Consider the following 13,215-nt stretch of genomic DNA (forward strand, 5'->3'; position numbering starts at 1 on the left):
AGCAAGGCTATGCAAACTGCTTCTGCACATGAAGGAAAATGCAGAGTCAAGAGAAAATGGCAGAACTTCCAAGCTGATAGGTAAGAAACAAATGAAGTCATTTCTCCCATTTCATCAATATGTGCCTGTAACAATGGCAGAGAAAACTAATATAAAGTTGATTACAAATAGCCAGAGATGGTTTTTGATGTCTTGGGCCTATCTAGGTAGTACTGGGTTTCCTAATCAAGATTCAAAGTAACTTAGAAAAAGTTATTCTTAACCAGATATCTCTATAAAACAAGAACTAGGTTAGCATACATTAAATAAAGCTAATTACAAGGCAAATATATATACCAACAAAAAGAAAAAGAAAAAAAGAAGACTCATACCCTCCAAATTTGAAAATCTAAACATTAATTATGACAAGACCATTCTAATTAATCTTATCTCAGTAAGACAGAAATTGCAGAACTTCAAGCTACAAAGACCTGGCCCCAGAAGGATGTAATTAAGACATCTTTAGGAAAATGAATAGGCATATCACAAACTAGGAAAATATATTTGTAATCTGACAAAGGACATGTATCCAGAATATATAAAGACCTCTGACAAATCTACAACAAAAAGACAACCTAATTTTAAAAATGGGCAAAAGCTTTGAAGAGACACTTCATAAAAGGAGACATGAATGGCCACTAAATGCATGCAAAGTTTACAACACTAGTGATCAAGGAAATGGAAATGAAAATTCCAATGAGGTAGCATTTCACACCCACTCAAAAGGCTGTAAAGTACAAAAGAGAATGCCAAATGTTGGCAAGGCTGTGGAGCAACTGGGACTCCTATATATTACTAATGAAAATGAAAATGGGGGAGCCACTTTGGAGAGCCATTTGGAAGTTTCTTAGAAAGTTAAGCATACACTCACCATATGACCTGTCAATGCCACTAGTAGTCTGTTTCTACCCAATTCTCAGTGCTCCCATGTTGCTTTCCACTCTCTCAAATCTCCCATGTCTTTGTTTTACTATTCTCATGTTTCTTCTATTTTCTCTTTTTTCCATTCTAAATGAATTCTCCCTAATTAACCACAAAGAGACTCATTTCTTCCACATTCATTCTAGGAGGTAAATATGTGATGACATAAAATAAAAATGATTTAGGGTGAGCTGTGTATTTTGCCAAAATAAGATGGCAACTATTTTTTTGACACCTATACATGTTAGTTATATGTCAAAAGTAACGATAAAAATGGAACATATACCAATATAAGATATTATTTAGATTTAAATTTTTTTATGCAAATAATTCACAGCCTTCAACAATAGAAAGAAAATCACATCATAGTCATTTGACAAGTTCATTTATTATATACCAATATACACTTTCTGTAATAAAAAAAAAAGCCTCCCAATACATTGAACCATCTTATAAATGAAATAAGAAAATAAAATTTTCATCTGTTTATAAATGGGGTTAAATTCACCAGTCCAAGATACCATATGTGTGTCTGCCCTGCAGTCCATATGAACTCTAATCCAGAAGATGGCTCTGAGAACAAGATGGCGCTTTATCATTTGGCACACAGTATTGCTCTTGAATATTTATAAATTACACATGTTGATATTTTCAAGTTAGTCATTTCAAACGTAAAGCATTCAAAATATATACAGATTTTACAGTATTCCAATTTTTTTGGATTAATCATTGATATTTACATTTAAATACATTCAGATTAAACATTTTTTTTAACACTCAGAAGGTACCTATTTCCACTTTCTATTTTGATACACTCTTTAGATGAATGAAAATGAAAATATGTCTTAAAGGTGCTCTTTGGCAAATTTTTTCCAATAGTAGTAACTCACAAGTTATGATAGTTTCTAGTAATGCTCAATTTCCATAGCTTTGCACCATGTTACAGTATTATGCCTCTAAAAAGTAATGCACAAAACAAATATATATTTTCTTAAGGCACATTCTAGAAAAACTATTGAAATATGACAACATTATCAGACGTATATGATACTTTTATTTCATTCTTGGCTTTACTAAAAATATAAAATATACAACAAATGCTGCTACTGATTTGAAAAAAAATAGTAGCAAGCTCCAGAAATTCTAGGCAGTAAGTACTAATTTTTAAGTCCATTTCATGTAAGTATGTTGCAGAAGTGAGCAATAATAATAGTTTGCATCTCTTTGTGATGTTAGCACTTTTATTTTTGTGGAGAACCAGTCAACATTGTATTAAATGGCAAACGAATGTCAGCGAACACCTGTGCAAGCTAAAATAAACCAAGGCCTATACTAGACAAGCTAAATTAAAAGAATGACCTTAGGATTGATAATTATCTGCAAAGAAAGAACTTATTCTCTTGTATATGATTATGATATTATCGTAAATGTTGAAGAGCATTACTGAACTATATATAACTTAGGTCTTAAATTTAAAATATCCCCAATAGACAGATACATACAAATGGATTTTTGAGCCGATCAACTTAATTCCCTCCCACCCCCAATAATATAAATGTTTGGACTGTGAAGAGAGACTACTACACATGTAAAAAATAAAAATCAACTGTACCATACATTAAAATTCTGATGACTACAGAATAAGATTATATACATAAACGTATAGCAATCACAGTTTCCTGCACTGAATGTTTATCAAATAAAAATGTATCAAACAATACTGGGTAGCATATCTCCACATGAATCGTGGCCTTCTAAAAATTCTGAATGAGAATGGAAGACGAGAGGGAGAGCATTGTTCAATGACAAAGCATGACAAGAGGACGAGGAATAACATTAAAAAGCAAATGCTTCCAGAACAGGCAGGTGAGCTGTAAGCAATAATGCTTACTTTTTTTGTCGTTGCTCTATATTTTAAATAAAGCCCCTCTCTACGTTTAGTCAGATGTTTTAACATTTACAAAAAATCTATTTAATAAAGAAGTCACTAATTCAATGTCACAAACAGGATGGGCAAAATATTCCTTTACTGTTGACAATAAGATGTTCTAGCCTGGTGTCTGATCGTTCATGTGTCTGACAGGGACAGTTCAGAAGACATGCCTTTTGCCTCTGTTACTACATATATCGACCCAGAGTATTTGGTGCAAGACTGGCGGAAGGCATTAAGTGGTGATGGCTTTGCCACCAGGGCACTTTGGTTTGCTGTTCTGAGAATACAAGTATTTGGTACTTTTTTGAGGAGGAGGAAGGGCAGGGGTCGGGGAAAGGGTGGAATCTGATGGCCATTACATGCAGTTACACTTATTCTGCTTGTACAGCAGCAAAAATACATCTTCTCACACTGCTCCAGTAAAACCTGGGTAGAAATGTGCACCACAGATTTTAAACATACAAACAGCCATTCTTGACCAACATGATGATTTTCTCTTCCGCAGGTCCCCGGTGATGTTACTAGTAAACGTCTTTGGAATCTTCCTGTTATTTCCTATGGATAACATTCCAATCAAGATAACACAAAGGTCTTTTGGAGCATAATTTGCAACCATTTCCAATAGGAAAAGAAAGTATTTTTCCTCGGGTTAGTGATGCTTAGAATTTGGGGGATTGTAAATCCAGTCAATTATAATGAGTGCCATGCTTCCAATCATGAAGATGATTCCCACCACAAGGAAAATTAACGCCTGTAAGTCAGAGCGAACTTGTTAGGGAACACAGGAACCATACTGACTTAGCACAGTTTGCTTGTATAAGTTGGTTACCTAAGGCCATGATCTGATTTTCATATTGAATTATATTATTCTTGTAGCTCAGATGTTCATGCCTAGCAGTTCAGTCAATTTAGAACCCTAGTTGGCGAAAGAGGGTGAATGCAATAGAAAGATTTATGTTCTTTCCAAATCTTCAAAACAGAATAATGGTTAATTGATTTGGTACATCAAAATGATGGAACAGCCCGTGATCATTAAAAATCAAGTGATGGAAAAAAGATTAATGACCTAGGGAGTGCTCACAATCTTTTAGGTGAAAGAGGGTGAGTCATAAAAGAGCAGTATTAGATTTTATAAAGCAAACAAATAAAAACAAAAGTCTAATAATATGTTGTACATTCCTTGAAAAAAACCCAGAGTGTATATATGTGTATGCGTATGTAATACACAATATTTCAGAATTTCAACACTGGAAGAGGCCTTATATATTACCACACAGATCACCCTCCTAATTCTATATATGAGGAAGCAGCAGCTAAAATTTTTTTCACTAGAAAGAATCTAGGAGATAATTTTACTCATTTTTACATCTTGCAAAACTGAGAATGGGTCACGAACAGGACAAGTAATTTGCTAAGGTCACACTGCTGTCAACGTCCAAGAAGATGGACTGCATAGAGTGGAAATCTGGGGATGAGATGATAGGAGGAGCTTTTGATACCAGACTGGCCTGAATCCCTGACCCATCCCAAGAGATGAATGGCTCCCAGGCAAAATTCAGGGTAATGCTGTAAGAGCCATTCATTTCAAGTCTTGATATAAGACTTTATTAAGCAGTCATTGATAACATTTAATTATTGGAAAAAAATTATTTCTAGTATATGTTTCTGTAGTACAATTATGGAAAAGAAATATATACTCTCTAGTTTAATAAAACTATATTTTATGTCTAAAGAGGTTAATTGGAAAACAAATGGTTCTGTTCTGGATCTCAGTCCATACCAGGGGACAACAAGGTACTATGGAGGGGGAAAAAAAGCAGCATCTTTTTTTCTTTTCAGCCTTGCAAACCTAACAAATAAGATCGAAATGCTTAAATTATTTCACACTCTGCTAGGGAGCCTAATTCCTTCCTGCGTAATTTCCTGTAGATGTTGCAGCAATGGCTTGGTGGGGGTGGAAACTGACACACATGTCCACCTGTGGGAACACTCCATTAGCATTTGACAAGTAGGAAGGACTCAACACAAGACATTTGATACTTGAAGAGAAGAAGTCCTGGAATCATCTGGGTGCCAGAAATCTACCCCCCTTTCTCTCCACGGGAGAGTTTCGGCCCATCTTTGATTTGGGGTTCTTGTCCATCAATTCATTGTTCTGAGCCAAGTGTATTTTCTGGTTTACTCTAAGTGGTCAAAGAGCAATTTACAAGGGGAGAATTGCAAGCCTTACTTACTCCGATTTTTTGGGGTGACCTAAGAGGTTCTTTCTTGACAAGTTTAAGATAAAAACCTGCCGGAAGAATGAAAATCAGCATAGTGGCAGAAGAAGCCCCTGAGGAGAGAGACATAGGACAAGTCAATGTCATACACAGCAGGTCCGACTCGCCGAGGCAGAGCCCGGGGACAAGCTTCTTAAAGAAACCAAATCTACAGCTACCCCAGTCCTAGCAGTCAAAGCACTATAAGCTTGTCTTGGTTGCTTATTCAAAGAAAATATGTTTAGAAAGAAAATTAAAATGTGCCCAAATTTAGCTGCAGACTAAGTATACACGACATATAATAAACAACAAAAAGGCTGAATGTTACAAATTTACGGGAAATTAGTAATAGAAACACGTACCAAGGAGGCTGAACTCATCACACACCCTTCCTATCCACTTCTAACTTTTCTAGCTGCTTACACCTAATTTTTGAAAGTTTTATATTGTATTTTAAGTTTGAGTCATCCTTCAAATCAGCAGAATGAAAAATTAAATGTATTATCGGGTCACATAGTTTAGGGAAATAACATGCTTTACAAAGTCAACCTCCTCCTTCTCCTTAAAAGGTACCCTTTAATGCTCAGCTGATCCTCACAGACCTGAGAGAGCATCCTGTCGGTTAAATCTATCTTCCTTACTTTTTGATGCAGCATTAAGACCTACGTCCAAATCCTGGGTCCACTCCAGGGTATATGACTTGATTTCTATGGGGCTCAGTTTCCTCATATGTCAGAAAAAGCAGCTGGACTAGATGAACTATAAGATAGCTTTTAGCGCTGACATTTTCTGATCCTGTGAATAACCTCCAGTGTCACCTGGGAGGGAGGGAAAGTGACGAGCTGGAGCCTGGCTGGGCTGGTAGGAATCCTGTGAGGCTGAGATAGACCGGGGATCCTCGATCTCCCAGCACTGGCTCCCTGTCTGCTCTTTGAGGAGCTATCAGCTTGAGTTGACTAAATAAATGCCTTTCTGAAACTTACCTATGAATCCAAAGATGTCTTTTATCGCTGGTACAAGGATGACCAAAACATTATTAAGCGCAATCACTATGGCTGCAATCAGGAAATGTCTTATCCAGCTGAAGGGTCTTTTGGGAAATAATAGTGTGGTCACCGATGCACGAATCTGCAACAAAGTTCAAAGCCAAGGTCACTGCTTTGCTTTTGACTTTATCTACTATTTCAAACATTCTCATCCCTCTAAAGCATTTTCTTTGTTTTGCATTTTTTTCCAAGAAAAGATCTGGATGCTGATTTCTTTCCTAATTTTTTTTATTGTGGCAAAACACACAACATAAAATTTACCATCTTAATCGTTTCGAAGCGTTCACTTCAGTGGTTTTCAGCACATTCATATTGTTGTGCAAACTTGATGCTGATTTTTGATGTTTGAGATAGTGTCATTTTTCCGTGGTGATATGTCTTGTGCTTACATTCTCAGCTTTCAGAATTTTTTCTTAAAAATCATCTCAGAAGGAGATAAAACAACAGACCAGATATATAACTCAGAGGCACAGCCAAACCCTTGCTGGTTTCTAGTTATGTCTCATCCAACTGGATTAAGCATGAAGGGCAAGCACTGAAATGATCTGCATGTGATTGTGAACAGAATTTTTGCAAATTTGGGTTTTTCTTAATTTTGCATTTTATTTAACAATTTTGCTACCTCACATTTAAAAACATATGATACTCTTGGTATTTATGCCCTTCTCTTTTTCCCTTTTATTTGCCCCTCATCCACAGATTATAAACACACAGGTCAAGGAACAGGGTCTGATAATATTAACATTCCTCAAAATTTCTAGCTTAGTGTCTTGCACACAGCAGGCACTCAATAAATGTTGAATTAAATTAAGAGAATGAATCTTTTCCCCCTCCAGGATCCTTGACAGATTTCAGCCTTATTTCAGCAGTTGAAATAAGTAGGTGAAGGGTGAAGAGAGGCTCATTTGCGGCAGTGGCTCAAGTTACTCTCGTGTAACTGGATAAAAAGATCCTTGTGAGTAAAGGGAGGGAGTGGTGTTTGTATTTCAACAGCTGAACCAAGTTGAAATCACTCTTATCTTTGGAATCTTTTAGAGGACACTTTTGACTTAGTGGAATTAGTCTATTGGCTTTTCAATAAGTGAGCACTTCAGTTAAGCTAGGACTTAACATTTTTAGAAATACTGGGATTGATTGTCACTTTCAAATTTTACTTCTGAAGTGTCTTAATGGTGTGGAGACGAGAACCCATTTCAAGGAGAGAAAATGTAAACTACATTTTGAAACACACGTATGAATGACAAAAACTTCGCGCTGAATTGCTTGCAGTGACTAATGTGACATTCCTTTCATACCACTCGACCAAAAATTAAAGCCATCTGTTTAGGTTTAAAAGGCAATCTCATTTCCAGAATGGCAAACCAGAGAGTCTCTGGAAACGCTTTACGAGTGACTTTGTAAGGATTTTAAACATTGAATTGGCAAAAATTATGAAACTCACTCTGAAACGTAGACTGAGGAAAGCAAATTGTTTGATTTCGTTTTCCCAGCAGCCTAGAGATTCTACACTTAGTGCCTATTCAATGTTGTCCAAACTGGTCTAATTAGCAGGCTTACCATAAGCTTTCTGTGGTACGTACATAGTGCTTAAGGATTTTTTGTCTAAAAGTGCTAACATTATAGAATAAACAAGCAGATAAAAGGTTGTTTTTAGGCAGAGGGCACTTCTATGCACTTTTTAGTCTTTTGCTAAAATAATGCATTTAATTTAATGAGCTGAGTTAGAGGCAACCCCATATGTACAGGGCCTCTGGATGTAAATGCAGCTTCCGAAGGTCTCATGGCTCCCAGAAAGACTAAGGTTTGGCCTACTGCTGTAAGAACACAGACAGTTCACAGGAATAATGGTTGGAGTAAATTGCGAAAGCCTGCTCCTCATAGTGAGTAAGGAATAACAAAATCCCAAACGGAACTCAAGGCATATAGAGTTGCCAAAGCATTCCAGGAGAGAGGAACAGGGAGAGAGTAGGCTGCTACTGGCAGTAGATGGTGGTGGAAAAGAACAGAAGGAAACTCACTGGTCATTCCATGTTAAAATGCTGCCTTGAGGGGTGAGCCTGGGATCAAAAGGTCCTCAGCAGTTCTATTTACCTATGTCAGGATCGAGACAACTCTGGCTTATTGCCCACAAAGCATTGCCTGCTGTTCCACTCATTTAAGTGCCCTTTTCTCTACTGGGGCATACTGATAAGAACCTGGAAATGTGGGTCAGAAGCTATGAGTAGAGGCAGTCCCCAGCAACAGTCATGGCCTCTGACTCAGAAGGATTCCAGAAAAGTTCTATGCAGCTTGTAGAGAAAACATCTGTTATTTCCAGAGTGTTCAGAACAGGAATCTATTAGGAGGGTGCTATGTTCTAATGTGGGGACCCAATGTGAGACTCAGAAATGTGGAAGCAGAGTGAAAAGTGGGAGCCTGAACTCTAAAAAAAAAACACTTTTATTGCTTAGAAGTGAACCGGTTTCACCTCGCAGGATTGCTTAGGACAAGACTGTTGGAAATACCTGTGGATCACTACTCTATTCCAGTTCACAGCATCACCTGCCATATTTTGATGCCTACATCTACGTCTGCTTCAAAACAGGAGATCTGAAGGCAACATAAGTGAAAAGAATGATTTTACTAGGATAAAATGAAATAGAAGAAGCTAATCTGCGACATGACCTCTTTTTTTTTAAAGGTGTGGCGGGTGGAATTTGAATCTGTGTGTTCTTGACAAACCTGTTCAGATTATTTGGTTTTCTGTTTTTCATGGTGATGTGTGAATTTTACTACATAAAAGGAAGCACAAGCTGATAATGGCATTATGAGTCCCTGGGAAGGACGTGCAGTCCCATAATAGACACCTCTGCCCCATATCACCCCCCTCCCACTAGGAAGAAAGAGAAGAGAAAATGTTAGGCTGCTGGTAAAAAAGCTAGTCTCAATTCACTTCATTTATTCATTTGTTCAACAAGCAATTCAAGCAGTTACTTTGTGCCTTCCACTAAGAAGGAAAAACTAATCTAACTGGAGAAAAGAAAGATAATAAATGGAGTAATAAAAGAAAAAACCACCCAACCAACCACACACCACCAACAAAACCTTTGTCATCTTTGCCTGGGCTCCTAAGAAAGAGAGCCCACTTATCATTTGTTGAAAGAAGGAGAACACAAAATAATACCTAAAACTGACAGATTTTAATCCAGATTATGTTTTGTTTGTTTTACTACTTGTATGCGGGGATATCAAGGCAAAGTAAATAAACTTATTGGTCAAATAAACTTACTTCAAAGAAACCTGTCAGGAGAACGGTGCTGTGACTTTTCATTTGACACATTGAAAATTGTGGCTCTAAATTGAAAGAAACAAACAAAAACACCACTAACAACTTCTATCACTTTGGGGGAAAAGATTCTAAATGTAGCCTTGTGCGACTTGACTGAGACAAGGAGGCAGGACCTGCTTTGATGTCGTCCATCACATCCACGGATGGTTCATTGAGCCAGGATCCTCATTCCAACTGAAGTCCATGGCAAACGGTGGCAAGGGGAACAGCCTATGCTTTTGCTAGAAAAGGCAGTTTATACATCTGAGGAAAAGGCAAGACTCCTTTGCTGAACTCATCCTGTGCCAGTCAGTCACTGTGTGCATCCCTATCCTCCAGTGACTTATAACCCAGAGGAAAAGGTGGATCGTCTCAATGATATACAGATCGTCTCAATTAACACTCTAAGGGCCAGGGCAGAATTACGTGCAAAATGTTTCATAGATGCTACTGTTGAGTGAAAATACATAAAAAAGGCCAGCAGTAGTTATTTTTCTGAAATCTGGTTCTAATGGTCAATTTTGGTTCTAATGGACATCTAGTGGGAGATGTTTACAAACTATTGCCCTTCCTGATGGTCAGATTTACACAAGAGCCTTATCGTCACAGAGGGGAAGAATTTCTATGGGGAGGTCTGGCTTTTTAATGTTGAAGTGACATGGTCATTAGTGAATGAAAGGCTGACTTTCCCTTCCCATTATTGTGATGCCAGCTATCAGCGTCATGCTCTGAGCACTGCGTTAGTTCAACAGTTACCAACCCGCTGCGTGACCTCGGCCAAGTCCATTAATCTCCTGAGACCACAACTTGAAAGCACCATATTTAGCGCTTATAAATAAAGCAATACAGAAGCCCATCACAGATTTCTTTTATAAAAGGCTTTGATTCAGTAACGATGTGAGAGCCTACCGTGTGCCAAAATTTAGTTAGTGATATCTTTACACACAAAAACAAAGGTTCCAGATACTCTTTTCTCAGAGATGCGGTTTGCTTGGAATTTTACCCCACGGTACACTTTCCGCCTACAGCTGTCTCTGCGTTGCACCCACCATGGAGCTGATTTTAGGCTAAAGCTGTGTGCATGTCACTTGAAAAATACCTTCAGATATATGAAAGGCAAGATGTTATTTAAGAGTCAAATATTAGCCACCATAGTTATAAGGATCTGATTTCATGCGCTCATGCAAAAGGAATGTGCCAAAAAATATTTCAGCACATGAGCTGCATTTAAAGCGACCACAGTGTCATTATGTGACTTGTCCTCATATGCTAGGTCCTATGAAATATTCTGGACAGAACAGTGCTGGTTACTGTGTCTCTTACTTTTCCCCCTAAAATGAATGAGCAAATTCAGTGTTTATGAAAAGAGAAGAGTGGGCAGGGGACTGGAGAATTGTGTTTATCCATAGGTGGTGGTTTTCACTCACGGAGCCCAAATTTCCACAACCTGCCCTGCTCTGTGATGCCAGAACGACTGCCACCAACGGCAAATGCCAAGAAGGGGCGAGCCCAGTGTAAGTCTGGCAGAGGGCATGCATCAGTTCTGGGGGCAACAGAAGAGACATATGATGAATAATATAACTATTTTTCAAGAAACTTGGTTCGAGTACGTCATTTACTTAACATGAGTCCCCTTCTTGTTAGCCTTCAAGGAATGAGATTAAATAGGTGAATTTTGAATATTGCTGCAACACAAAAAACTAGGGGGAGAAAATGAAATATCTTCAAAACTGTGGTGAAAATGCGATATGATTCAAAAGTTTATATGGCTTTGGCTTTCAAGTTTCAGAAGTTATATGAATTCCTATTGATTTCTACTGATCCACAAGACAGAAATTGAAGAACTGCCTTTTGAATTTGTTTAAAAATAAATTTTGACCTCTGTAAAACTGGAAAATAGGAATAAATTTTGTAACTTTTTTCCTTCACTTCAAAAATATTTAACATCTAAAAATATTTGTTATATCTACATATTAAATGGTCTTATTTTAAATGGCTCCAAAATGCTACATAAAAATAATCATGTCCTTGGGCACTGCAATTGCAAACTCACAATAAAATTAAATCCACATCAAGTGAGAACATATGTACTAATCTCGGGGGTCAAGATTTCATCAAACCTGCATGTACTTACTGGGAACAGGACAATGGGCACAGTTAGCATTACTGCCACAAGGACCGCCAGGCGCACCATGAGGAGAGGGGTGTCAAATGTGTACACTTTGCTGTAAGCATAAAGTAGTTCATCTTCAACTTCTCCTGCAAAGAGCAAGAAGAGAATGAGTCCACTGCGTGTTGTCAAGTCGGCACTGGTTACCTGTGGTAACATTTTACAGAGGGAACACAGTACAGTAGAAAGAACCCAGATCTGGGAATCCACACACCTCCATTTTTATCCTGTCTCTGAGCTTATTAAGCTGTGTGACCTTTGTTCAAATGATCAAAGGGGCCCTGAAGTTTATAAAGTTGCAGGAGCTAATATAAAATTACTAAGGCGCTCCTCCAGCTCATCTGCATTGTGGTAAATCTATCTTTGCTATTCAGAAACATCACAAAACAGATGACAAGTTGAGGGGCTCTGATTGGAGGGTGTGAAAGACCCAAGCCTCACCAGCCTGTCCCTCACATCCTACCACCTTCCTCTGTCCCCACCTGCCCAGCTATCCCTGATGCAGCTTCTCTGAACCCAGTAGGGAAATTCTAGAACAAATGATCTCTAATATTTTTTCAAGTCAACAATTATGACTCCAACACGATACTGAAACACATATTTTTGGGCTTTTTCAAGCTTTTGCTTGTCTTTTGAAACTCATTGGAGTCAGTATAAGTAAAATGCAAGAATGAGTTACTATGACTTTTACAGGGTCTCCCAATGAATGTTGCTCTAAGAATGAGATGCTGCCTTCCTGGAAGACACATTCATTCAGAATTCCAGACACAAATGACATGGAGGTGCTTTTAGAATCAGATGAAGTTTGATTTTCCCACTACTCCCCTCAAAATCAGACAAAGTGGGGGGTAAAAAATACCTTCAATGGTATTGGCCTGACTTTCATTAACTCACAACCAGCAAGGAGTTGCTGTCCAATCTAAAGCGAGTGCTTGGTTAACAGCCAAATATTAGTCAAATAGAATAAAACCCAAGCAGATGTGCTCTCCTCATACCTTTCTTCCCTAATTTGTCTTGCAATCAATTTAATTTACCAAATCAGAAAAAAAATCCAAAAAGTTAGAGAGGTTTATACAAAAAATATAGTTATGTTGAGAACATAGATTAGCGTGAACATCTGCTACCAGGTCAATGTTTGATCCCCTGAAATTAGTCTATAGGGCCATGCTTCATGGAAGGGAATCCTACTCCTTTTGCATCCTGTTAAGATGCCATAGAGGAGGGGCCAGCCCACTGGCGTAGTGGTTAAGTTTGTGCACTCTGCTTTGGTGGCCCAGGGTTTGCCTGTTGGGATTCTGGGCACGGACCTACACACCTCTCATCAAGCCATGCTGAGGTGGTATCCCACATAGACGAACTAGAAAGACCTACAACCAGGATATACAACTGTATACTCAGACTTCGGGGAGAAAAACAAAAAGAGGAAATGTTTCAGGCAAAATCTAATGTGGCCATAGGCAGTTTTTTCCTTTTGGTAGTACATTCTTAGATTGAAGGCAATGCTGTCATATCCTTCTCTTTTCTAAGGGAACTATTCACTA

The 13,215-nt window shown here is 38.1% G+C and overlaps 1 protein-coding gene across 6 annotated transcripts in view; it reads right to left on the minus strand.

Annotated features, from left to right (window-relative positions):
• Positions 1–1,306: 1,306 nt before the first annotated feature.
• The window catches only part of SLC38A4 (solute carrier family 38 member 4), a 70,459-nt gene continuing 58,550 nt past the window's right edge, over positions 1,307–13,215 (minus strand). For 4 of the 6 annotated variants that reach the window (XM_044756145.2, XM_044756146.2, XM_044756148.2 and 1 more), the window contains 4 exons: positions 11,639–11,763; positions 6,135–6,279; positions 5,128–5,225; positions 1,307–3,448 (listed from right to left, as the gene is read on the minus strand). In XM_044756145.2, coding sequence (XP_044612080.1) covers positions 3,029–3,448; positions 5,128–5,225; positions 6,135–6,279; positions 11,639–11,763 — 788 coding nt within the window. In that variant the 3' untranslated portion in view covers positions 1,307–3,028. Of the gene's footprint in view, positions 3,645–5,127; positions 5,226–6,134; positions 6,280–11,638; positions 11,764–13,215 lie in introns of all 6 variants that reach the window. The other 2 variants (XM_014860480.3, XM_070495040.1) reach the window with 1 other exon arrangement.

The sequence above is a fragment of the Equus asinus genome, chromosome 22, assembly GCF_041296235.1.
Source record: "Equus asinus isolate D_3611 breed Donkey chromosome 22, EquAss-T2T_v2, whole genome shotgun sequence".
NCBI lineage: Eukaryota > Metazoa > Chordata > Mammalia > Perissodactyla > Equidae > Equus > Equus asinus.